The 25,555-nt window shown below is 39.8% G+C and overlaps 1 protein-coding gene and 1 long non-coding RNA gene across 5 annotated transcripts in view; one reads left to right on the top strand and one right to left on the bottom strand.

The window, feature by feature from the left end:
- The window catches only part of LOC117830971, a 153,195-nt gene that overhangs the window by 77,960 nt on the left and 49,680 nt on the right, over positions 1 to 25,555 (top strand). The window lies entirely within an intron of this gene.
- Positions 2,396 to 25,530, bottom strand: fgf10a (fibroblast growth factor 10a). 2 transcript variants are annotated; one of them, XM_034709348.1, is made up of 4 exons: positions 25,285 to 25,530; positions 20,183 to 20,473; positions 5,603 to 5,706; positions 2,396 to 3,151 (listed from the first exon to the last, which is right to left on the bottom strand). In XM_034709348.1, the coding sequence occupies exons 1-4, from the start codon at positions 25,286 to 25,288 to the stop codon at positions 2,951 to 2,953; spliced, it is 600 nt and encodes a 199-aa protein (XP_034565239.1). In that variant the 5' UTR covers positions 25,289 to 25,530; the 3' UTR covers positions 2,396 to 2,950. The 2 variants fall into 2 exon arrangements, 1 of the variants encoding a protein (XP_034565239.1); XR_004634875.1 differs by lacking the exons at positions 2,396 to 3,151; positions 5,603 to 5,706; positions 20,183 to 20,473 and adding an exon at positions 23,758 to 24,375.

Here is a 25,555-nt window from a genome sequence, read left to right as displayed (position 1 = left end):
TGCACTTACAAGGCAGAGTATTTTGCCACAAGAAATGAAAAACCCCCTTAACTCATCAACCAGTTTGTCTGCTTTGATCCTTTCAAAAGTTTAATCTCTTACAGATTCCTGATTCATATTTAAGGTTCAATAGTACTCCTCTGACTTACTCAACAGTTTGTTATTGACACTGATTGGACACTTGGATGATTCTGAGCTGCTAGAATGTTTGAGTATGAACGGTTATTTTGACCTTTTGGAGGGATACTTGGACAAATGTTTCCAATTCAAGGTCCATTTACTGGCTCTGAAGCTTTCAACCACGCAATAAGTCTTATTAAAGTGAGTGTGCATCATCCAAACTAAACATGCAGATATGGCTGAAAGCCTCAGAAAAGGTAGTTAATTCATTTTATGAAGTCAAACTCGGGGTGTCACAACTCTTCAATTCTAGGCTCATCTGCACGTCTCATTTTAAGGTCACAATTTAATTCAGTTTTCATCTGAAAATTCTTGTTTCTCAGCATTGTACTAGTGAATAAAACTACATATAAACTTCTCCCATTAATATTTAGTATATGAATATGTTATGAATTTGATTAAGGTATTTATTTTTGTTTCTCAGAGACAGTACACATCACAAATGTTGCAGTCAACTTGCTTGCTTAATTGATTAACTAAATAATTAGTGTGATGTCACATGTTATATGTAATTATTTTCTTTGTCCAAGTGCTCCTACTCTTTGTGTTGGTTTATTTGTGAATAAAAATCCACTACATGATCAAAAAACATGGTAAGCATGAAGAAACGCAATATGACATCTGCCCATCTCCACAGATTGTCATCCAAATTTGTTGAGGTTCAAACTCGCACAAGACGCTAGCCCTGCTTATATTTCCCTATGAGCAAATACTGATTGTTAAAAGATGATAAAAGAAAGTTGATTATTTAGTCTTCCTTTTTGGCTTTCTTCCTCCTGTGTATTTTACCGTGGTTATATGTAACATTCCGCTTAAATATGTTTCTTGTTATTGTTAACATTTTCTATCGTTACTCATATCAATGCGTGATACATCAGAAACTAGCATATTGTTACCAATTTCACATCTTTATGCTACCTTCAAGGAACTCAATAGAAGATTTATTCTAAGTCATTTTAGAATGCAACTGAAATGATTAATTTCAGCCATCCATTCTTGTCTTTCTCATTACATGAATATTTTAAGGAAATACAAAAGAAGGTCTTTTTGGGCTCTGGCCTGTTAATACAGTGAGGACCAGGGTATATTGAATATATTATATATGGTATCTGCTTGGACCTAGCAACAGTTTATTGGTGTGTAATAGAGTCAATGCTGAACAGCTAGATAGACGTACTACAATAAAGGAGAACATTTATAGCTTTTTATTCTGTAAAGATATCTGAACCACACCCTTATAAATATAGCATTTTCTGAATATAAGGCCCATATTTTTCAGGTTTAGAACCATTCTTTGGACATTCAGAATACGATTTTCAATCAAGGGTTTCAGTCATGTCAAGTGGCCTCTCAACGGCTTGCTGTTTAGTTTGTGTGTTATCCACTAACCGGCTCGCCAACAGTTTTCAGGCCTGGTTGAACCAGAGTTTATGCAGCTGCATGTAAACTGGAATATGAGTTGAATATTTATTTTCATCAGACATATAAACATCTTAATAAGAATATTGTCTTTTTTGAAATGTGGGCCAAACCAGAATATTTTGTGCATGTAAACAAAGTCATTACAGCTTCATTGTTTGACTATCAAGTGTCATTGAGGAAGGCAAAAATGTTGCCACACCAAAGACCGTAGGAAAAAGTCTGATTTTCCAGATTTGTTGAATTTGTTTCTGTTATTTCTCTGTCATCTTCAACTCTTGCAGTGTCTCCAAAAGTGCAGATGCAGGCTAGTAGTGAACAACACTATGTCATCTTTTTGTCCTTCTGTCATGCACACATAGACAGGACTGGAGAGAAAAAAACAATTATCAACTATTCTGGTTTTGATTGTGTTGACCAAAATTGAAAGCTCATTTTGATGTTGATAGATGATTCACAGTTTTGTATTTCAAATGTTTTGGACAGTGCGGCACTATTACTACTTATACAAAATATAGAAATGCAATCGCAAGCTAAACTGATTGAGGAATTTTCTTCAGCATTTTCTATAGATATGTATTTATTCATATTTTTTTTGCTGTGTATCTCATGGAGCCCCTGCAGTCCCAAAAAGTAAACATTTAAATTTTGTGCACAAGATAATAATGTCAGTGAAACAGCTTAAAGACAAATATATTTTTATATTTATTCAGGTTTAAATGATTAGTATTCAAAAAAGAAGCATAAATGTTAAAAAAAAAAAAAAAAGACAAGAATTTGTCTTTTTTCTGTTTTTGTTCTTTTCTGTTAAATATTACACCAAATAAATAGATTCAAAGGAAAAACATGAAAGCATTAGACTTGCTGCTGGGTTGAAGCATCTTGACTCTAACATTTCCTGGCCCTTTTATTGTCAGTCTTCTTGGTCTACCTTTCTGCCAACACTTCCTCGTCTTTTCTCTTTCTTTCCCTCTGTCATACACATAATGTCATTTTATCTCATCTTGTTCAAGCGCTTCACATGTACACAAATCTAGAAATGTGAGTTACTTACTGGTCACATTTTGGCACAGATTAAATTTATTTTCATATTTTCTACTGTGCCTATGAACTTGATAACTTAAAACTGAAAATAATATATACATTGTATAGCAATATATCTTATTTCTTTCTTTGAAAATAGAAATGTCTTTGTCCAACAGAGATAAAATGTTCATAGGTTTCAGTTCTTTTCCTCCTCAGTGCATCATTCAGATCTAAACTAGATCTGTCCAATATAGCAATCGCGGTAACTCCAACAAAGTCTGATAGCCTGCCATGTGTAGCGCTCTCTCATGGCTGATACGTCCAATTATCTTGGTTGTACCACAATGGGCAGGAAGTGAGTGGCTGTGTTTTTCCTTCTTGTCTTCTTCCCCCTCATTGGTTTGCCGTTGGCGTTCAGTCCCACAAACATGTGCTTCCTTCTGTTGCGCCACTCTGCTGAAGCGTAGGTGTTGTACTTGTTCTCCTCGATGCGTTCAATCAGACGACAGTCTGGACCAAAGTCCCTCTGCAAGGAAGAGGCACAGCGTGTAAATATCACATAGGAAAAATGGATCAGATCAGATCACCTAGACTTTAGATAACATGTCCGTTGAATACGTGAAGGCACCACCTCCATTTGGAAAGAGATGTAGAACTTTCCACTCTACGCTTTATGGTGGCTGTGTAAAGGAGACATTACTACTTCGATGTGAACAGGGATACAGACTGTGTGGTTATACCTAAGCATGAATGCTATCTAAACCTGAAATAATGAGTTCTTATTAGATGATTAATGATGATGACGATGATATGATATGATACGATAATGATTGTGTTGAAGCAATTTTTCAATTGAAAATCCAAAATCCACTAAATTGGAGGATTTTCAGCTCGTCTTTGACCTGTGTTCTTTTTAACTTAACATTCAGTTTTTGAGTGTTTTTAAAGCTATGCGATGATCTCACATTGATTGGGCTTTATGAAATTTGCGTGATCATATTTCACTTTTATTCTGACATTGTAACTTTCAAGTGATTAATCTAGCAAAAATAAATGCTCCCATGCTTTTCTGAGAAGATTTATGGCTTCAGAACTTGGATCGTTCTAGTGCTCATGTTTAACGTCAACTTCAACATTATTATTAATGTTACATTTTTTCCTTTGGGTCTTGTTCGAGCACAGCAAGAACAGCAAGAACATGTTGATGTTTTCTCATTGTGACAACACAGATCAACAAATGGTCAGCATTGCTTAAGAACCTGTTGCACAATCCTCAATAAAACCAAGACCCATTGGAGAAGACACTGGACAGGCTGATTTTTGAAGACGTTTGTGCTGCTGGACAGCAGGTGGAGGGACTTGGGGTTGTTTTGGAGGAGGCAGGGTGTGAGAGGTTAGCACGAGATGTGTGACGTCTTAAAGTTTTGGGCACTGAGCCAGGGCAGAGCATCGTGTCACCATATTTGTGGCTTCCATTACCACAATGACCACCCACTGGTAAATAAAGAGAAAATGATCTGAGAGAGTAACATTTGTCAGTTTACTAGAAGCTGCCCTTTTGCTTAAGGCTAACGTTGCTTAAACAGCCAGTTAACTGGATGCGGTTGATATTCATAAGCTAAAATGTACTTGGTCTGAATATGTGCGCACACACACACACACACACACACACACACACATGCAAAATATAACTCAGTCCCTCTCTCTCCCTCTGTGTATCTGGCCACAGCTGTTCAAATTGGTTCCAGAAGTAAAACTGAATGTTCCCAAAGCAAAATGAGAATATTTTACAGACACTGTGCAGCTTTTTTACCTAACTCTGCGTGGTGCCCAGTACAACCAACACAGCGTGTGTGTGTGTGTGTTCTTGTGTATCTATTTAACAGGGAATTAGGTGTCAACACACATTCACCAACAGGGGACTCACTAGTTAATAGAAGACATTGTATAGGTGTTTGTGTGTGTGCACTGGATGCCAATTCCAAAAGACTATACAAGCATTTATGACAAGAAATTTCATTCAAAAAAGAGACAGAGTTTTTTTGATTTAAGAAAAAAATTAATTCAGTTTTTTTTTCCTAAGCATCTTATGGGCCAGATCTCATATAATAAGATCAGTTAACAGAATAAATGTTTAACATAATTACATTTGCAAAGAACAAACAGTGAACTAGTAATTTATGGTTGATTTATTTTTCCCCTAATAATTTGATATAAATATAATATTGAAAAACTGAAAGCATCAGTGTTTCAAGTCACCTTTATTCTTTCTATGTAGTAAAACAATGATTTCATTTAATGACACTGGATAAAGAAGTCACTGTTTAAACCCATCAAGTGTAATCCAAAGCCAGCCCTCCACTGCTGCACTACTATGGCTAGTGTTGCACCGAGCAGAAGACGTCATGGGAATTCAGTTTCAGGCCATGCAACAGAATGCCTCTCTTTCTTTTTCTACCGTGTGTCATTTCATCTGTGGTGTGGCTCCAGAGAGACATGCTGAAAGTTTGGGTCTTTCAAAAGTAAGAAAAAGAAAAGGGAAAAAAGGAAGGAGAGAATCAGATGAAGAAAAAGAAGGGAAGGAGAGAAAACAGATGAAACAAGGGCTGCTCTCCCCAGAGGGACTGAAGCAGAATGGAGAAACTGAAGGATTGTGTTCCCTGTTTCTGAATGGAGTGTAGAGGAGAGGTAGGCAGCAGAGCAGAGGAGAGGCGAGCTCACATTGACTGACTTTTGGTTTCTATGCTTTGAGTCTTGCAGCCTCTCACTTCTTTTAAGGACATTCAAAACAACATATTGAGAAAAGTTCTGCCTTTCGCACACACCTTTGATTTATCCGTTTCCAAATACATTTTATGCTGTCACTAAAATAAAAAATTTGACTTAATGAACATTTAACATTGTCCTCCCTTAAGAAGAGAATATTCTGGGCTTAACAGTAATTTATCCTGCAGATTAATGTGAAAGAGTTACTTACCGCTCCGTATAGCTCGCCCTTCTTGGTGATAGCCAGGTAGTAGTTGCTGCTAAGGCCCCTGATGGCCACCACCCCCACATCCACGGACTTGATCTCCAAAATACCTGAGAGAGACAAACATGTCAAACTGTGTCATACTCATTTGCATTTTCTTTGTTCTGCTGAATATTTTTTTGCCGATGTCCACAATCAGGATGTTCTTTTTTGTGCTCTTAAAATAGACTGTCATCAGCATATCAAGTAATTGACATATCTAATCAACACAGTAAGGTCTAGATCTTCCTCAATATTGCTGCAGGACAGGTTGATTTTAGTTGTGGGGGCATATGATCCATTGCATGCAGCCAGGACATGAAGAGAATTTCAACAAAATAAATGCCAACACTTGCCGTAAGTGAACAGTCTTTTAATTGTTTTGCAAGTGTTTGCATCATGAGATTAAAACGTACATAATAATGCAGGGGAAAATCTGAATCATCTCAGCTACTTCTGCACAAGTAAACTCTAGTCTTGCCCCCACCCCCCACCCCTTCCCTTTTTTTCCTGCTGTGTGTGACAGTCAGACCTCAGAGCGGCCTCTTGCCCCCTGTTCATTTGCTGGTTGACTTTTGGGCTGTGTGCCCTGGGACCAAGGTGTAAGCCAGGAAAAAGCATTTCTCAGTTCTCTATTTGTTTTTCTGACCAGGGGAGCGCAGGCAGGCAGGCACACGGACAGGACGGAGAGAGCCTCTGTGGCTGCCAGGCTGGCAAGAGGTCAAGACATCCATATCAGTTTTCAAGCCTGAACCAATTACTGGTTTAAGCTGTGGTCGCCGGCCCTTTCTTCTCCCATCCTAAAGTCAGTTACACCAAGCCATAAAACTATCAGGGGTTTGAGAGGATTAGCTCAAAGGGCCAGTAGGAAGTGGAGCCAGGTTGTAGGAGTAGTTCAAAGGGGGAAGTGGGAAACAGAAAGTATTTTGAGCATCTTTGGAAGTCTTTTGTTGTTATTTTTTAGATTTAAAATTTTGGGAAATAGAGAGTGGATCTGTCTACCTCTCTGTTAAAAAGCCAAGTGACAGGGCGCTGGTGGCCGTGCAGTCTAAGTGCCCCACATACAGAGGCTACAGTCCTCGTCGCAGAGGTTGCCAGCTCGAAGCCCCGCCGCAAACATTTCCTGCATGTCTTCCCCCACTCTCTACTCCCCACATTTCCTGTCTCTCTTTAGCTGTCCTATCAAATAAAGGCAAAAAAAAAACCAAGACCAAAAAATGTAACTTAAAAAAAAAAAAAGCCAAGTGACTAGAGATGGTAGTAAGTTTACCATGAAAGACTGAGGAGGAACGCAGCTTCAGGCGAAAATCAGAAGCAATAACAACAAATGCTCTGTGAGGAAAAGTTAAGGATCAAGCCTGATACTTTCACTTTGTTCTTTAAGCTTTAGATCTCATAAAAATCATGCTTGTCTTTTGAACCCGATGCCTCTTTTGTGCCCTCATCCCCTCTTTTGTAACAATCAGACAGAGATTTGCAACATCCTGCAGCCCTGTTGTGATGTGTGGGATGGTTTTTATGATGGCCATAGAGAAGGAAAAGGGCTTAAGTGTGCTTGTAGTAACTATTGATACAGACATTAATAACTGATGTGTTGACAGCTATCAGTACACAGTAATATGTCACTTTCGTCTACTGTCTCTTAGAGGCGCCATGACTACCATTTGTTCCCTCTGATACCAAGTCCAGTATGTAGACTTGAGTATTGGCTGGTACTGAGAACCCTACTGATACTAGTGCAATCAAAACATGCTGACATTCTGCCGGCTTGAAGTGGCATTACACTTTGCTAGTACCAGAATATTTTTGATTGCTATTAGCAAACAATGATTTACATGAAACAGTATATATTTATTTAACTAACTGGTAATAGTGTCAAATCAATCCATTGATCAGCATACTTCCAGATATCTGATACTCTATCTTCAACAGTATTGGAGACCCGTAGAAATACTGGTGTACCATTATTGGATTTTGGTGTTGGTGTCGCAATAACTTGTTGGTGTCTTATTGCTTTCCTATGGACTATGAAACTCTAATAAGTAGCTCACAGTACATCATGTTAGCTTGTTAGGTAAAAAAAAAAAGAAAGAAAAAGATCTGTCTCTGCTTCTCTAAAGGCTGCTCCACCTGTTCAAACCCTCGGCCCTCTACCCGTTTGATGTGGTTTGTCGAAAACCAAAGCAAATGACTCTTTTATGGCCCCCTTTACCGGTTACCAGGAGCAGCCTGTCTGCCTGTGAGTTAAAAGGCCAGGCTGCAACAAAAAGCTTAGATTGCAACAACACAGTTTATGGCGAGCAGGAAAACAGGACCCGAGCCTGTGACACATGCAACAGAGATTAGTAATAAACACACAGACAGATGCAGACATGCACACACACACTCTGAAACATGGTTCAAACTATGGTGTGAGACCCAGGTTGGTCCTGAAAGTTAAGGTTTTTACGCTCTCTAATTTCCCTCATTCAACACCTCTTCTTATTGGTGTCTTGAGTCTATTAATGTATTTTTCTGCAGTTTTTCCTCCCTCCTTGTGCCCCTTGGATCTCAGCCCAGCACCCTAATTATGAATGTATTTTTTTTAGAGCAAAAGAAAAATAAAATTTATGATCGAGAGCTGAAAGCACAAATAGTACAGAGTTCAGCTAATATAAAGGGCATGAACATTTTCCGCTATCAACATTTTTTCTCAAAGCTACCAAGGGCAAACACCTGTGTGTAACAGGGCAACACTACAACTTTCATAAAAACGAGCCAGATGGGTCTCTGCCAGCCAAATCCAAACCGTAACACTAACCGAGCTATGGGTACAAATAAACACAAGCTGGCCTTCTAACAGTGAGAAACTGTTCATTAACCACTTCATAAAAGCCACTATGAGGTTTGATGTGTTTCGTGGCCAAAACTTGACTCCAATATGAACCTGTCAAATCCATAAACGTAAAGGAAATCTGCCATTAAAAAAGCTGCACAATTCAGTCATACATAAGAAGAAGCAGTACCACAACAGCAGCTTCAATACCTTTACACCATATATGTTCTAGCTTGAACGGGTCATGACCATGAAATCCAGAATATTAGTCACACTGTTGTATAAGACAGTCTATTTTAGAGGACTGGGGGGCTTCTAGGGGGTAAAGGTTCAAACTGTCTTCCTGCATTCAGCAACCTGCAGTTTATGTGCAGATGTGTATCTCCTTTTAGAACCATCTGTTTTTCGCCATCCTGCTAGCTTACCGGTTCTGTAGTTGAAGGGATTGTTGAGCGATGCGGACTGATCCACTGCCCATGACCTATTAGCTAAGACTTTTTCCACACACCTCTGATCACTAGCCATATTACACTGAGGAGACTTTTTGAACAAACCCGCACTCTGCAGGGTGTATTTACATATTACTACAACACCACTTTTTTAACTCTATGGCTATGACCTAAAGAGGGAGAAAAGCTTTTAGAAAGGGTCTGCTTCACTGAGTCTACAGCATGCTTTGTGGCCGTTTGAATACATAACACAAACAAAAACATCTCCCTGGTTTTTAAGCTGCTAAGTTTGTGATTATTATGACATTAACTTCAGTTCAAATTATTTCACACATCCAATTTTTGGGGAAATCCTGCTTTTTAAAAGAATGTTTTAGGCTATTTTAACATTTTTTGACTAATAGGAGAAATGACAGATGCATTAAAGGGCAGAACTTGACAACTAAGGTCCTTGTTCTGGCTTGAATCACTTGCTTGTACATCGATTACAAAAATATCTTTCAGATGAATCAAAAAAAGTCAAGACAAATTATTATCTTTCAAGAAAGCTAGATGTGTTTTCTTTATATTCCATTGAAAATTAAGCCTTACAATGATAAGCAATATCATTTTCTAAAAATATTTTGGGGAAAATGTCTCAATTGTTTACTCTGATCTTATTCAAACAATCACTCAAAGTCCCTGCTGTAACTTCAAACTGAGGCGATTTTTCCAAATTACATACAATATATAGACATATGTATTACCACTCACATTCACATTTATTACATAACAACTTACTCACTAATCCACACATCACCCCAAATGGTAACACGCAACGCAGACCTCCCACAGAACCCCCCACACCCCTCCTCTTTTGGAAACCAGGTCAATGAGACTCCAGCTGAACCTAAAGGTTGCAGGAGGTTATGAAAATGCTTCCACTGTTTATCCTGCAGATTTTTTTGAAGATTATACTGCGGTTGTTCAGTCTGACCTCGACACGGTGACCGGCTGTGAGCCAGGTCTACTGCCTGCCCACAGCCCTGAGAGACGGGTCTCACTCTGATTGTGAAATATCGTCACTTGCAGACTAGTTTGTGTCATGAACTCCCTTAAGTGGAAAGAATGGAAATAGTTTAGTTCTTTTATTCTGGGGCCAAAACTCTTGGATATTGGAATCAAACTGTAAAACTAAGGCTTCCACTTTTTTTCAGGAAATAAAAGTGACATCCAGGAAAGAAGAGTCAAAAGTGGTCCTTTTATGTATTGTTTTAAGATTTAATATCTGATTTGAATCAGCTGAGGTTTTAATATGAAGATCATTTTTCTCTTTTGAAACTATGACTGACGACGTCTCGTATTCATTGTGACATGGGAGTTTACATCTCTATGCGACCACCAAATATATCAAAAGAAAAGAAAATCAACAAAAAAGGTTTAACATGAGAATAAAGGAATGCAGAAGGAAAAAATGGACCACCAAATGCAATTCTGCTTCTTTTAGCAATATATATATGCAGAAAAATGGAAGGAAATGCATGCAAACAGGCTTTCTTGGCTGCTGCTTCATTGAAACAAAACCACAGTTTAACAGGATTAAACTCATTTCCTTTGCATTATTTGCTCTTGGAGTTTGCTTTAATATTTCCGGCTCTTTCTGAAGTCTGAGAGGGAGAACAAACACTCCTTGGTTTTGTCAGTGGAGATATTGGCTTGGAGTGGAAACTGTTGTATACTTTGTGTTTAGAGGAGCGTTGAGGTATTGGTTTGGACTGATGTGGTTGACAACAGTATCATCCTGCACTAAGTGGCCACATCAAAGGACTGCTGGGCCAACGGTTACGACCAAAGCTGAGAAAATGAGGCCCTGTTTCTGATTTTCAAAATGGCCAAATCTTACAAATAGAGTATTTTTGAAATTATTCTCAAAACATGTTTTTCTCACGTTTGATTTCTGGGTTATAAATCACTTTAAAGAGAAAAGGGGTAACCTTTGTGCGCTACACTGAGTGGGCTTCTTTGAAGGCTCTTTTTTCATTAGCATGATTGTTCTGTTTAACCCGAACCTATCATATTATTTGGTGTATCCTTTCCCCCATAATGGTTTTATTTCCGCCCCTGACAGAAACACTCACATCACTGTCTTTCTCATAGCTCCAGAAATAGCCGAACCACACACTGTTCAAGCTGTGTGTGATTTCAAAACTGGCAGAGGTACGCAAAGAAAAACAGTCGAGGATTATTAAAGGATCAAACAGAAAGGATCACCTGAGAGAAAAAGCATAATGTGTCATCCATTTCCCAAGGCCCCAACAAGGCCCCAGCAAGTTATGTCACATAGGTTTAAGAGCGGCAGAGAGAACTAAAAAATATTCACTGTGATGTTGATAGTGATTTAATCAAGACGATGAGAAAAAAGACCCTTCAGTTCCTTTTAACGCAGTAGACTTTGTAACACGATAAAGTGCAAAAGCTGCCAGTTTCTGTCAAAACATTTCACGGGCCTGACACGGCAGGAGTTATGTTTTCAGGGAAAGTGCTGTGACGGCCGTCTGCATTTCACACATTTTTCATTTACAGTTCAGCTGCCAGTGCAAAGTTACCCAACTGTTGTGGTTTGAGTTGTTGGTGTTGGACTTTTAAGCTTTAGAAATCGTATTATTTTAGGCCACAACTAATACATTCGGACATGCAGGCATCTAATTGAATTTGTCACATAAATCTTCTCTGTATTGTTCTCACTTTCTTTGTCTTTTCGAACACATGCATTTATATCGGTTCACATGGAGTGTACACACACACACACACACACACACACACACACACACACACACACACACACACACACAGGGTAATTAGCTGGCATTCCTGACTGCTCTGTTCAAATGGCCAGGCTGTCCAGATGCCTCTCTGGACTCAACTCTCAGCTCTACCTTTGATGACTCCATTAAGAGCCCCACTTTCATGCTGTGTAAGAGTGTGTGTGCGTGTGTGTATGTGTGTGTGTGTGTTTGTATTCAGTGGGGGTCTTTTCCTGGAGCACGTGGTGTCTATATGGCAGCAGCTCTGGATGTTATCTGTCACAGATGCTGTTCTTCACCTCCCACTGCTTTACTGGTTGTGAATTCTGCCTGTTCATATGCACCAGTCTAACACCAAAGAGACACTTTGAATGTTTGGCTTCTAGAACATACTTCAGCTGAAGTTTCTCAAGGACTCCGGGCTGAGGTTATTGTCTCTGTCTGCACATCCAACAGTTACATTCTTGAGAAATATGACGGTCCATAAAACCCTCTAAGAAAATGTGAAATACGACAATCTTTATTTTCTGCAGCACGAGGAGGGGCTTTCAATATTCTTTCAAATATTCCCACCAACTCGAACAACCCCGTCCCACCCAATATTCAAAGTATTGTGGAACAGAGGAAAACCGAAAACTCACATTGAAGCTGGAACAAATGAGAGTTCAACTTAGAAAAATGTCTAAAGGTTTGCATGAAGGGGCGCCTGTGGCCTAGCGGTCTAATCGCCCCATATAAAGAGGTTGTAGTCCGTGTAGCAGAGGCCACTGGCTCAACTCACGGCCTCGACCTCTACTCCCCACATTTCATGTCACTCTTCAGCTGTCCTATCTAATAAAAAAAGGTGAAAATGCCAAAAAATATACAATTTTAAAACATTTTTTGTATGCAATCAAAATAGATATTAATTATGTCTTGCACTAATCTTCACTGTCCGGCCAGTATGTAGGTGTTTTTTGTTGCTAATCCTATTGGTATATCAGAGGTTGACAAGTTCTGGAAAAAAATAATTATAAGATAAAAATGAAAATGACTCATCACCCAATTGGGGACTGATTTTTATTTTGTTTCCATTGAAATTCTTCTGTTAATTTTTGTTTTCCTCCCCAATATTTGATTTCATTTTGTTTTAAAGTTTTCCATTAAAGAGAAGAAAAACTATTTGCAAGCTAACACATTTCATGTCTGGAAAGGAACGTGCTAACGAAACCCTTATTTTTCCCACCTCTTATTCAGAAACACAAGTGAAGAATTGAAGTAGATGGGCAGTGAAATTAGAATCACTTAGCAAGTATATGATGCATAAAATGAAAGATGAAAGGCGAAGTGAGAGTTTTTAACTCTGTTACTACAGCAGGATTAGGTCACTGTGATTTTGTTTTGTTGAATGTTGTCACATTCAGCAGCAGTGCTGATTATAGTTAACGTCCACCATTACCCAAGACAAGTCCCCCTCATCCTAACTGCTACAAATGGAAATATGTGGACTTCATGGAGGGAACAGGGTTTAGAATTTGCTTGCTTTTCATGGTTTCCACAACAATATCAAAATTTGAATATTCATAAAAAGTTTTAATCAATTTTCCTTCACTTGCCTAAAGGATTTATAGACTCAATTTTTCATTCTATAAAGGACTAGATTACTTAAAAATTTCACCTTGATTTTAAGTTTACATTCACCATAAATTTCTGTTTACTGCCATAAAAAGGTCACTGTTCTGACATAATCTGGGCTAATTAAATTCAGTTTGAAAAGAATTACAATCAAAGCCCAAAGGATTTGTTTATCATGCAGCAGATGAGGCAGTTAACAGAGAGAAGGTTGCACTTTTTCTCCCTTCTCCTTCAGAATGAAACAAACTAAATACAATCCGGCTCGAACTTTGCAGAGAGGACAGCATCCTGCTGAATCTGCAAACACAGCTCTTTGAAGTCCTCAACTGTAAATGATGCTAACAACTTTCCCATCACTGTTTACTCCAGACAGAGTGAATAACGCTGTGATTCAGTTTTTTGATTTGTTTCCAATCGTAATGACTTTCCGTTGTTCAGACAAAAACAAACTGTTGGATTATTGTTAGGACAGCTCAGAGAGGAGACAAACACTGAGCTGAGTGTGCAATATGGAGCTTATGTAATGATATCCTCAAGGAATACTTCACGAGTATCTGAATCGTCAAGGTAATTATCTGTAGAGTACGTGTGTGTTATTACCATTAACCTTTACACGGAAACAGTTATTCAAATTGACTTTTGGAAGTTGTAAAGAAATTGCTGGATTTCATGAGAGCTGGTTTAAAGTCAGAGAATCCTCTGCGTCTCTTTTCTCTTTCTATTCCAACCTACAAGATATTTATGATAGCACTGTGCAAAAATCATCCCTGTAACATAAACATTGAAAAAAAAAGGCGTCAATCAAAACAAAGATGTCCAATTTTAAATCCTTTGTGGATACTAATTGACTCTAGATGTTTGGATCCATTTTCTCTTCAGAGTTGCAGCCAAGGGTCTCTCAGAAACATGATTTGCTGCTGAAAGTCTTTTGTTTAAGGTGGTGCCTGGAGGCTGGGGTTTGTGGCAGGGCCGGCTCCGACTGCCTACAGAAATCTGGCTCTTATTTCAGTCTTTTTGTCGCTGACACATTAATGGACAAAGGGGGGGTGAATTGATGGAGAAATATCAAGTGGTGATGATAGGAAATATGTAAACAATGATGGAAAAATGAGACGGATCCTGTCGTTGTCCTCGGTGACGCTTGGCAAAAACAGCTTTTAAAAGTGGAAAAAGTGCGCTTATACGTTGTGGAAATGTCTGAACCAATATATTGACGGGGAACTCTTGTTACTCTCTCAACACTGGCGAGTTCTCTGCTCGCTGCTTGCGTGGCACTTTTCCCAACATGCTAAGTATATAAAGACACATGCTCTGTGAATGACTCTATTTGGGCTGGCATGGGGTCAAGGGGCACTCATACGTCAAAACTTCTGGATCCTTGTATTTAAAACTTTAGGAGATGGAAAAAATGTTGACTGAGGTAAGGAGCAAGAGGCCAGAATGTGCATCTGATGTTGAGACAGTTGAAAAGATGAGGTCAAGAGTTTTTTTGCATTTAACTTAAACATTATATTTTAGAGACTTAAATCCAACCAAATTTAAAAATGGTGAATGTAGACGGATTATTCAATGCCTGCTGTACATTGTTGTCTTTATGAGCCTTAAGTTAGTCACAGTAACATGGTCATAGTCAGAGGAAGAACTTATACCTTCCAACTATAATATGTGGAGTCATCCTGATGAATCAAAAGTTCAAACATTTTCAGACCATTTCTAGTATGTATAAAAATAAAACCGTAAAAGTGCAAACAGTTTTTCCAAACCTATAAAGACTTTGGCTAAGTTGAGTCCCAAACTGAACATTTCATTCTAAGCATTAGACTATGTAATAACTCGTGCACTGCCTTCAACTTCTAGTACATCCCAGTATATGGCTCATTGGTCTGTCCTTCTACACAGTTAAAATAAATGTGCTATCATTTATTTGGCCTGGCTTCATTCCCCTTTTAATTATTTCCAATTTGTAAAACACAAGCCCCAGTCAAAGAACAGTGCTCCTTACGTAAGATAATAATGAATATTACGTAACGTGTCTTCATGACGTTGACAGTGTTTGCTCTGTAGATTCCAGTAAAAGAGTCATGAATCGGTGCTGACATGATTTGATCCAGACTCCTGCTGCTTCTTACATCAAAACAAACATCAGCAGTTGTCCTGCTGCCCATACGAGCACATCACATCTTGTGAGACAACATCAGGTTATGACTTCAAGAGCTTGAGAAATTGTACCTATCAGAAACTGTGTCATCTGACTCAAAGCATGATTGTTGTTGAGGAGATTAGATGGGGTAAATACATGGATGAAGGTAGTATATGTTTATTGTATGTTTTCAGAGTACAGCTGGATGTAATGGCTGATGTTAAACTCTGCTCTGGCAGCTTTAGGAGCCTCAATGATAGGTTCGGAGTTTCCTGAACAAGCTTGTGCGGTGACGTTGGCTCACCACTTTTATTTATGGCTCTTGTAGACAAGAGTCCATGAAGATGTCAGAGTTACTTTGAATGAAAAGCTACGCTGACACTAACCTCTGGAGCATCCAGCACCTCCTCATAACTCTCTTTTATGGGCCACACTGTTACCTTTTCCCACGAGAACCATAACCCCGCTCATCAGGCGCAGAGCACAGAGCAAAATAAGATGTACAGAAACAAAAAAATGAGAGGCTGAGAATAATTTCAAGATGTTGGAAAGAAATAAGGAACGGCAAGCTTGAGCGAGAATGTCGCCTAACTTTGCTGAGTCATTGGAAGCTAATGGACGTGGCGTAGAACGACCAAGATGTGATGGTGGTTTTTATGACTTTGGTCAAATGATTCAGAAACACACATTTTTATTTGTGAAAGAGAAAAAGACTGTAGGGTCCAGATGCAAAAATCTTAATGTCACCGCATCATTTTTATGAGTCTAGAGTTTCTCATTTAATCTGACACAATTTGATTTAATCTGCCAGTGAAGTTAAGCATTCTCATGTTTTCTATTCCACTTGATCTTTAATTCTCAAGGGGAATTCCCTTTTTATACTGAAGTGATGTGTGTTAGCTTGTCTCACTCAAAGATACAGACTCAATAAGCAGACTGAAACATTTTAAATGATTATTGAAAGAGATTGAAATAATAAAACAGTAATGGCAGTTTATTTTCATGTTTTCAGATAACTTAAATAAAAAAAATACACCTTTTAAAACAACATGAAACACATGCCTCCCACAAAATAAAGGTATCACAGGAATGTGTTGCAGTCTTACACAATTGACCGATAAGTTTCAACTTTTAATGTGAGATTTTCTACACCACATAACAGTGTCAGAGAAACAGGAGGGCCTAATGTGACGCATTACATGTAGCGCTGACCTCTCCATTAACAAAGCTTCCTGACTGGGGTCAATAGGTAGAGGTCAAACCTGAGGGGTCAGTCCTGTGTAATTACCCTGGACATCGTGCACTAAATCAGAACGTCCCGTGTGTTAGCCTCTCCATAAATAGTGCTGCGTTCATATAATTCATGTCAGTACATTATGTGTCTGCTGTGATTAATGTTAACAATAAGTTTGTGTGGCAACTTCTACAATACGGGTGGCCGCAGTGAGAATCCTAAACTCTGACTGTGGTCAAATTGGCACCATTGGATGCTAATTGGGATAAGCATGACCACAAGTCTGCGGTTCGACTGCAAACACATGTCCATTTGTTTCATAGCTTTATTCCAATGCTTGTAAACAAGATGTGACAGTCTGTGGACGCCGATCGAGGGAAGGGAACAAGGACTGTTCTGGTTTTTTTTTTGGACAATGTAATCACATAACGAGGATTTGCATATTCAAACAAGGGAGTTGTCTTATTTTGAAGGCCACTATGAGGTGACATGGAAGCTACACTCAGACAAGTTTACACAAACTGGATAACACACATTCAGGCGCTGTGTGATGTACTGCGCTCAGCTTTGACAACTTGATTAGAAAGAGTCGACTGTGGAGGAGAGCCTCAACCCCAGAGCTGGAGCTCAAACTTCTTCATCACCTCTGACACCTTCTAATGACTCTCATTTGCGATCTGACCTCCTGAACATTACCAGACTACTAGACCATGATAACAACACTCAGAACTGCCCCCTCACTCCTCTTCTGTTTGAAGCTTTTCTTAAAGGAGTGTTCCAGTGAGGTAAAAAATAAGGTCTTGGGTCAACTTATTGCAGTATTTTACTACACTGTTATGTAGCTGTATGATATATATATATATGATATATGTTACATGTAGAGACCTTTTGCAAGCTGGCTTTGTATCACAGCCAAAGAACCACATGTTTTTCATGAGCACATAAAGGCCAGAAAACCTGCATCAAAGAACTGATCCGTCCAAAAGACTGTGTGTGGCTTTAAAGCAGTTGTTTTGGTTCTACATGCTCTGAAACGATACAGTGTAAATGAATAATATTGTAATCTGTAGCATGTAAAAACGAGCCAAAAACATACTGAAAATGAACGATCATGTAGAAAAACATGCTGTCTCGTATGTCCAAACCACATCCATGTCTTCGGTTATTTGAGGAGAATTTAATTGTTCTGTTTGGTTTAGTTTGAAGGGTACAATTTGTTCTGTGCTCTTTTCAGAGCATGTGTGAGATAGCAGGAGGTGGCGCAACTGTTTTACATGCAAGCTTGCGCACTGATGCAAACACTAACAATGCACATATATATGTACAACATGATGGTGTGCAGATACACACATTGCTTAATCATCATTTCAGCACGGCCAAATTCCCTCGGTTTGTCGCCAACTTTCCACCCACCGTCTTTTAATCTGAAACATGTTAAACATCTGCACTCGCTATCAGGTAGATACTTGATGAAATGCCTACTAAACATGCTGCCAAGAGAAACCATGACCTGAAAGGTTTGGCCTCCAGTTCCAGCGTTTAAGTGTTTTTCTTGTCTCTTAAAAAGTTCTTTACCGGCCATTACAATCAAGTGGCGAGACTTGTTGAAAATGATGGATTGTGTTTCTAATCCCATGACCTGATGCAGTTATAGTTAGTGACACGTCAACCCTTAAAGGGTGAGCTCTTTATGTGCATGTGTGTAAAAGTGTACGTCTGCATGTGTGCATGCGCGTGTGTGTGTGTGTCGTAGAGGGCTGCTGGCTAGGGGAGGGAGGAAGAGACGCTAATTGAAATTCCTTCAGCCATGTCTGGCAGAGCCCTGGTGTCTGAGTGGCACACACACACACATGCACACACATATTCACACTGGCCCTGGCCCTAATAAAAGTGGGCTTTGCCATATGGAGTCCATGTGCAAGTGCAAGACTGGCCTCTCTGTGCTCTAGTCTGTGAGTGTGTGTGTCTTAGCAGGAGAGGCTTGTACAGCACCGCAGACCCACAGACAGATGCATACAAACCTATGACATGTGTATAAAGCTGTGTGAGTGATAAAGCTCTGTTAATGTAGGTTTGACGATCAGACACACACATTACATGCTCTGACGGGTTCACACTCGTTAATCGCAGGAAAAGCTCTTTGTACAAATCTATGAATTAGATGTGTGACATCAAAAACACGAGCTAATTTCTCAGTGATCTGGTAGGGAAACTGAGCAGGTAAATGTGGGACTAATGTTCTGTTCTGCCTCAACAACTACTGTCAATGTGCCCTCAGGGTGCTGCAGACTGTGGCAGTGCTGGAGAACTTCCAGATGTGTTTAACTGGAAGATAAAGACGCGGAGTACGGAATGATAGCAGCTGATTTTCTGTTCTACATCAGTTATAAATGATTATGATGACCCTCTAGAGTCTGTGAAGGTTCCTTTATTTGCTAGAATAAGGAGGAGATTATTAGGTTTAATATCAGGTTTGTGTGCGGCCATGTGACATGTTGTCCTGTTTGTTTATTTTTCCCCTTTTAACAGTTTTTAATCTTTGGCCAGATTCTCAAACAAGAAATCCAGCAAGAAAAAAAGTTTGCAAGTTGTATTAAATCATACGATTGCACCATTTCCTCATTTAAAACCAACAGTGAAGTGATCAAGTTTGCTTTAAGAGACAGGTGGAAATTCGACTTGCCCCAAAGTGGAGGAGTAGAGTCCATGGGAAAAGAGTTTAACTGCGTGAATGTGAGACTGAGTGGTGCTGACAAAAGAGCATGTGTGCTCAGTGACCCCTCTCAGCATAAATAAAGGTTAAAATCATATTTCACAGCCCTCCAAACACACAAACCAGAAGAAGGGTGCAGGATTTGCATGGTTTTTACTTTACATCAGAGTCAGTGTAACCTCATGCTTAGCATATGCCTGCTACTATTATAGCTGCAGCAACAAAAGCAGCAATAGAGCAGCGAGAGTACTTGTCATTCTCCCCAGGGGTTTGGTAATAGCCGTGTTTTAGATATTTCCTCAAAGAAGAAGAACTTTCTCTGGGCCAATTCAAATTAGTTCCAGTGGCTCTTCTCTTTTTTTTTTTTTTTATCTTCCTGGCTTACTCATTTTGTTTTTTTTCCTCTTTCATTGTCATGCACTCTCTTCTCTGACTTTCTACAGTCTGGCAAATGTGCTTGCTGCTTGGGCACATGGAGAGAGGCTGAAAATCACGCAGCTATGTTATTTGTTCTCTTGCCCAGTCACCTGTCATAATGTGCGCAGTTTCTAAAGGATGGAAAAACAGGAATGTTCTCCGTCTACCTTTGCAGTTCTTCAATTTTTCCATTAAAAGACTGAATTCTTTTCCACTAGCAGATGTAGAATTGTGTCATTGCACACTTCTCTTTGGGTTTAGCAGCTTTTCTTTCGGTTTTGATTCACAGAATGGCTCAGTGTAACATGTGTCTATTCTTCTCAGTAGTTTAAATATTAAGAAACAAAAACAACACATGAAAAGATGTAAAAAGTGGACTTACTGTACTGATCGTCCTCACTTTTGGTGCCGTTAACTTTCCCCTTCCTGTCGATGCGGAGGAAGAATTTCTGATAGGAGAACAGTTTCCTCCTGCGCACATCTCCCTGTAGATGGTTGTAGCTGCTCCGCACGTGGCGCCCGACGACCGTCGCTGAAGACGATGACACATTGGTCGCCCGTGGCAACCTTGCAGAGGATGCGTGCAGCGGTTGCGGTGATGAGTAAAGTGGAAGGGGTGAAGTGGAGAAATCTTGAAGAGTCCCTCCTGGTGCATTGTGGTTCCTTTCAGAGTCTGGTGATGAAGAGGACAGTGGCGAGGTTGAGGAGGGTCCGAGCAAGAGAAGCAGGAGGAGGAAGGTGAGAGAGAGTATGAGGTGGGAAGGAGGTCTGCTGCAGGGGCGGGAGGAGAACCAGGCGACCGGTGCACCTTGTGTCACTGTCCATCTACACATGGTAGTGGAGCTGGGAGAGCTGTGGAGGTGCTCAGGGGCTGGGGCATGCTGAGCTGGGTGCAGGGAGAGGGAGCAAGAGTGGGAGAAACCCCCCCTGACTGACCGCCTACACCTCCTCTGTGTGGGGACCCCCAACCTCACTGGGACTGTAGGTGTTGAAACCTGTAGAATGACCTGTGTGAAGTGGATTAGTCGCAGCAGATGTAGCGTTTTTGGTGATGTATGGTGATGGCGATGCAGCTGCTGCTGGTGGTTGAAGCCTGCGGTGTTGTGGCCGACTCTGCTGTAGTCCCCGGTGCTGTTTATTCCTCAGCAGCGCCGCAGGAATGCGTCAACATCCATAACTCAGATCACCTCACGATGGGAACAACTGGGGGCTCGCCTCAAAGACCTCTCGCCACCTCCTCCCCCCTTTTTCCCAAGCCTGCCGCTCTTTGCTGCCTGTGGATCACACAGACTCTAGAAAAATCCCTCCTTAAAAGTTTCTATGTACACCTACACACTCAAATCTAAAGACAAATACACACATTATCTCGTCATTCATTAATAGGACTAAAATCTACTGTCATGTCCTAAACCATTTCTCTTCAGAGAGGCGGAGGAGGAGGTCTGCAGAAAAGATGCCACTCTGCTCAGTAAAAAGTGAATAAATAAAAACAGGAAGTCAAAAATGGATTAATGCTGCTTCTCATAAAATGTCCAGAGAAATCCACGCAATGGAGGCCACAAAAACAAGTCACCAAATCCAGACTTTCTTCTTTTCTATTCTTCTTTCCTGTCTCTGGTTCTCTGAGTCAGCAGAGCTGGTTTGGAGTTACTTGAGTGTGTAACTGAGCTCCGTAGTTCTCGTCTTTCTCCCCTCTTGTTGAGCGTCTTGACAGTGAGCTGAGCTCCCTATCTCTCCTCAGTCTTTGCCTCTCTGAGCGCCGGAGCAGCGCGTTGCCTCTCTTCTTTCCTCCTGTGTGTGGCTCCCTCTCTTTTGGCCCCCTCCCTCTTTTCTTGTGCCTCTCCCTCTCCTCTATCTCTATCAGCCGAGCGCTCTCTGGTTATCTGGAGTTTCTCTGAGGTGACTGAATCTTGTCTTTCCTTTCACCTTATTTATCTGCTGCAGTTCACCAGATGTCATCTCTTAGTGTAATTGGATGTCTATGAAAACCACTTGGCTTTGAAGAGCTGTGTGCACTTATGTGTGCATGCATGTGTGTCTGCACATGTGCGTGTGGATGTGTGTGTGTGCATGTGTGTGCAGGGGGGGTTCTGTCCCACCCAGTTCTTTCTTCCCCTCCCTCCCTCTCTCTCTCTCTCCCTCTCCCTCTCCCTCTCTCTCTCTCTCTCTCTCTCTCTCTCTCTCTCTATCTATCTCTCTCTCTCTCTCTCTCTCTCTCTCTCTCTCTCTCTCTCTCTCTCTCTCTCTCTCTTCTCTTTTCTCTGTCTCCTCCCCTTCCAAGACAAAACCCACCAGTGGAGCAGAGCAGGTCAGAAAAAAGGATAGAGATTATTTCAGTCATATCTAAGGTATATCTTTCATTATTTCTGATTAGCCTCAGGTATTGTTTGAAAATGTTCAATACTTGTGCTGATGAAAAGATATGTTACTTGTCAAACTGAATTAAAAACACTCAAAACACAATAACTATTTGTAATTCACTACATATGTAGTACAAGAAATATAATATACAAAATAATTTCTTAATTTTACTTCAACAAAATATAGTTCTGAAATGTTAAATGTTTGAGCAGCAGCACAAGAATGTTGGCCAAACATAATGGTCTTAAAATTGCAAATTGTCGTTTAAAATTGAAAGCTCAATTTGTCATGAAAATTACAATCTCTAGTACAGATGTTTGCATCAAATCGACTAAACAATCAAACAATTTCACCTTTGCTAGAATTACTACTTTGCTAAACAAAATAATTCATATTTTGATCATTAGCCTTTCAGCCACTAGCTTGAGCTAAAGCTTTGGTAACTATCTAGTGCCATACTACCTGGATGCAAACGAGCACAGATAACAGATGGCATCTTGTCGCGCAGTGCAGTTTGGATGTACTTTGCCCCAGAAATAGAGCAGTTATATAGGCTGTGTCTGTTTAAACCAAGCTGGAACCTCTGGTCTAAAAATATGAGTCCAATGCGGAAGTGCCAGAAACCACATACATACCAATTCAAAAGAGACGATCTTTACAGCAGAAATAAACATGTTTACAACCTGGAACAAAAGACGAGTGTAGTCTGGATAGCTCATTTGTCAATCGGCACACAATGTAGGGAGGGTGAATTTTATTTCTAACGCAGCAATTTTGAAGATTTTGAGATTATGAGTCTTCCAATGAGAGGCACAATCACTGACGATTGTCCTCAAAACAGCGCTTCAGAAACAGATGGGTGACGTCACGGATACTACGTCCATATTTTATACAGTCTATGATTTAGACCAGTTGGTTAGTTGGAATTTGCTTTCCCTTTGAATGGGTTGTCACTTCAGAACTTGGGAATTAATACTTATTTGTTCTGTTTTAAAAAAAGAAAATGACGAAAGATTAGCATTAGGTTGGGCACAGTGTTAAATTCATACTAATATGGCCACCAGCTGACTTGTGACGTCTTGGCATGGCATTGCAGAGGTAAAGCTGGTGTAACCTGACTCATCACATGTTTTCAAATAACGATTGTCCTGTATTATTTATGTATACATCCACATCTAGTCACATATTTCAACATGTTTTCTGGTGACCCACAATCCTTTGCACAGAGAGGTAGCATTCAGGAAGCTGCTGGGAGAGACATTGTCAGTAACTGACTGTGACAGATCAGTTTATCAAGTTAAATAAACAATGTTATAAACAAGTAGTACTATCCTCAGTTGTATGCATATCATGAGCAAAGTATGTGCTTTGTGATTTGCAGCTCTAATACTTTTAGTCCTCAAAAGAAAAAGTATGTGATTTGGAGTGCGTGATACAAATTCCTTCCACCACTGAAGCCTCCTTCTTAGGTGTGAAGTTTTTTATATTGTTGATACAACTCAGATTTAATGTTGATGCATGTGCAGTAGGATCCTGGCTGCTGCTCAGATTCACTCAAGAGCAAAGTCTTTTCTACCAAATGGACATGTAGAGTCATTTGCTATAAATGGACACTTTATTGACCAGTGTTTGCTCATTTTGCTGATGACGCCTTCTCCTTCAGTTGACAGGATGAAGTCTGTATGGCAGAGTAAAATAGGAATTCCCTGCCATCCATGACGCAAAACATTCCTCATAAAGACCATGACTATCCTTTTCTTATTTAAAGAGGCACCAAACATTTTTAGCCGGGTCGATTTCACCTTAGTTGTTTGGACAGACACTATAAAATGATTTCATCCTTAGCTGCTAATCTTTAGATAAACATCTCAGTGTCTTTGGATGAGAGAAGTTAACCTTACGTGCATTATGCCTTTCAAGAATTCCGGTCTCCTGTCTGGGTCCAACATTGTTTAATTTCCTTTTCACATTGTCAGACAAAAGCCATATCTCAGCCTTCTTCTCTTCATGTTTCCTCCTCCTCCTTCTCTTATCTTCTCTTCTTTAACTTCCCTTCTCATCCTCTCTTCTTCTCCTCTCTTCTGTTGTTCTTCAGGTCTCTCAGTTATTACTGGAATTACTGGCTCCTGTCCAAGATTTGCAGCGGGCAGATTTTGCTTGTCATGTTCAATGTTGTACTGCATTTCTTCCCATAAATAGTCCCTCAGTGTCAATCTATCAAGCATAAATAAGCTTTGTAAGGATTCAATTCATTTCTGTTTTCACTGCTATAAGTATGTAAAAAGAATGACCTATAAAACTGATTCAGCTGGCGTATTCTTATAAGGTGTTTAACTCTGACTGATATTACAGATGTTGGCTGCTGCCAAAAATCTGTCATTCAGTCAACTTTACAGCCTCTTATTTCCTGCTGGGAGCCTGCCTGTGCACATGGCAATGATTGATTTGAGTATAAGAAAGACCAACTACTGTTCAGAATAAACAGGCAGCACTATGTAACACTATCATCAGCAATATTCAATGGTATTACTTACCTTTTGCTATATATCTACATTTATATAATGCTTCTCCTTGGGTAATTGCTGTTGGAGGGCAGGTGGCAAAATATTGTGTTTGTGTATGAATCAGCATGTTTGATTGTTCTCAGAGCTTGTGGAATTGGAAACAGAGCCATAGAGCTGAAGCAATTATTTGATTGATTAACTGACAGAAAATTAAACAACAGCTTCTGAACAGTATTTTCAAAGGCATTGCAGTTGAGATGGCAGCAATTAAATCCACAAGCATGGCCTCTCTGCAAATACTGTGATGAAAAATGTACCTTTTTAGTCATTCAAAAAGTTAAAATTCCCAAACTATCCCTGGTTACAGCTTCTCAATCATAAGTACTTTTGTGAAAGCATCAGTCCAAAACTAGGATTTGGGTTTACAATTTCAGAAGTTAAAAAGACAACAATTCAGAGGATACAAGTTTTTTTTTAATAAAGCCAATCGACTTTAAACTTAAAGACCAAGTCATTTTTCGATTGTAGAAATATGTCTCAGCTGCAGCTTCATGAGGAAGCTTAAATCTTGTTAAAACTGTCAAACTGATGATCTATGAAATAAATGACACACACTCACCCATACATTCAGGGACAAGGAGAAGTCGTCTTCACAACACCTGCAGGCAAAATTCAGCACCACGGACAGCACTTTACGATGTGTTTCTTCATTGAGACATATGTAATCAAACATCCCCGCCCTAGATATTTGAAAGTTCTTCAGTGTCCTTTCGTACTGTTTCATATTTTTGTGCCACGAGTCTGCTGTAAGGAAATAAACCAAACATGTCCAGACATGACCCTCTCTGAAAATAGCAAAGTGATGATGCACCGACACAGGTACAAAAAGA

The sequence above is a fragment of the Notolabrus celidotus genome, chromosome 19 (genome assembly GCF_009762535.1).
Source record: "Notolabrus celidotus isolate fNotCel1 chromosome 19, fNotCel1.pri, whole genome shotgun sequence".
Classification (NCBI taxonomy): domain Eukaryota; kingdom Metazoa; phylum Chordata; class Actinopteri; order Labriformes; family Labridae; genus Notolabrus; species Notolabrus celidotus.
Note: the sequence above shows the minus strand (reverse complement) of the source record. Positions and strands in the feature narration are given on the sequence as shown.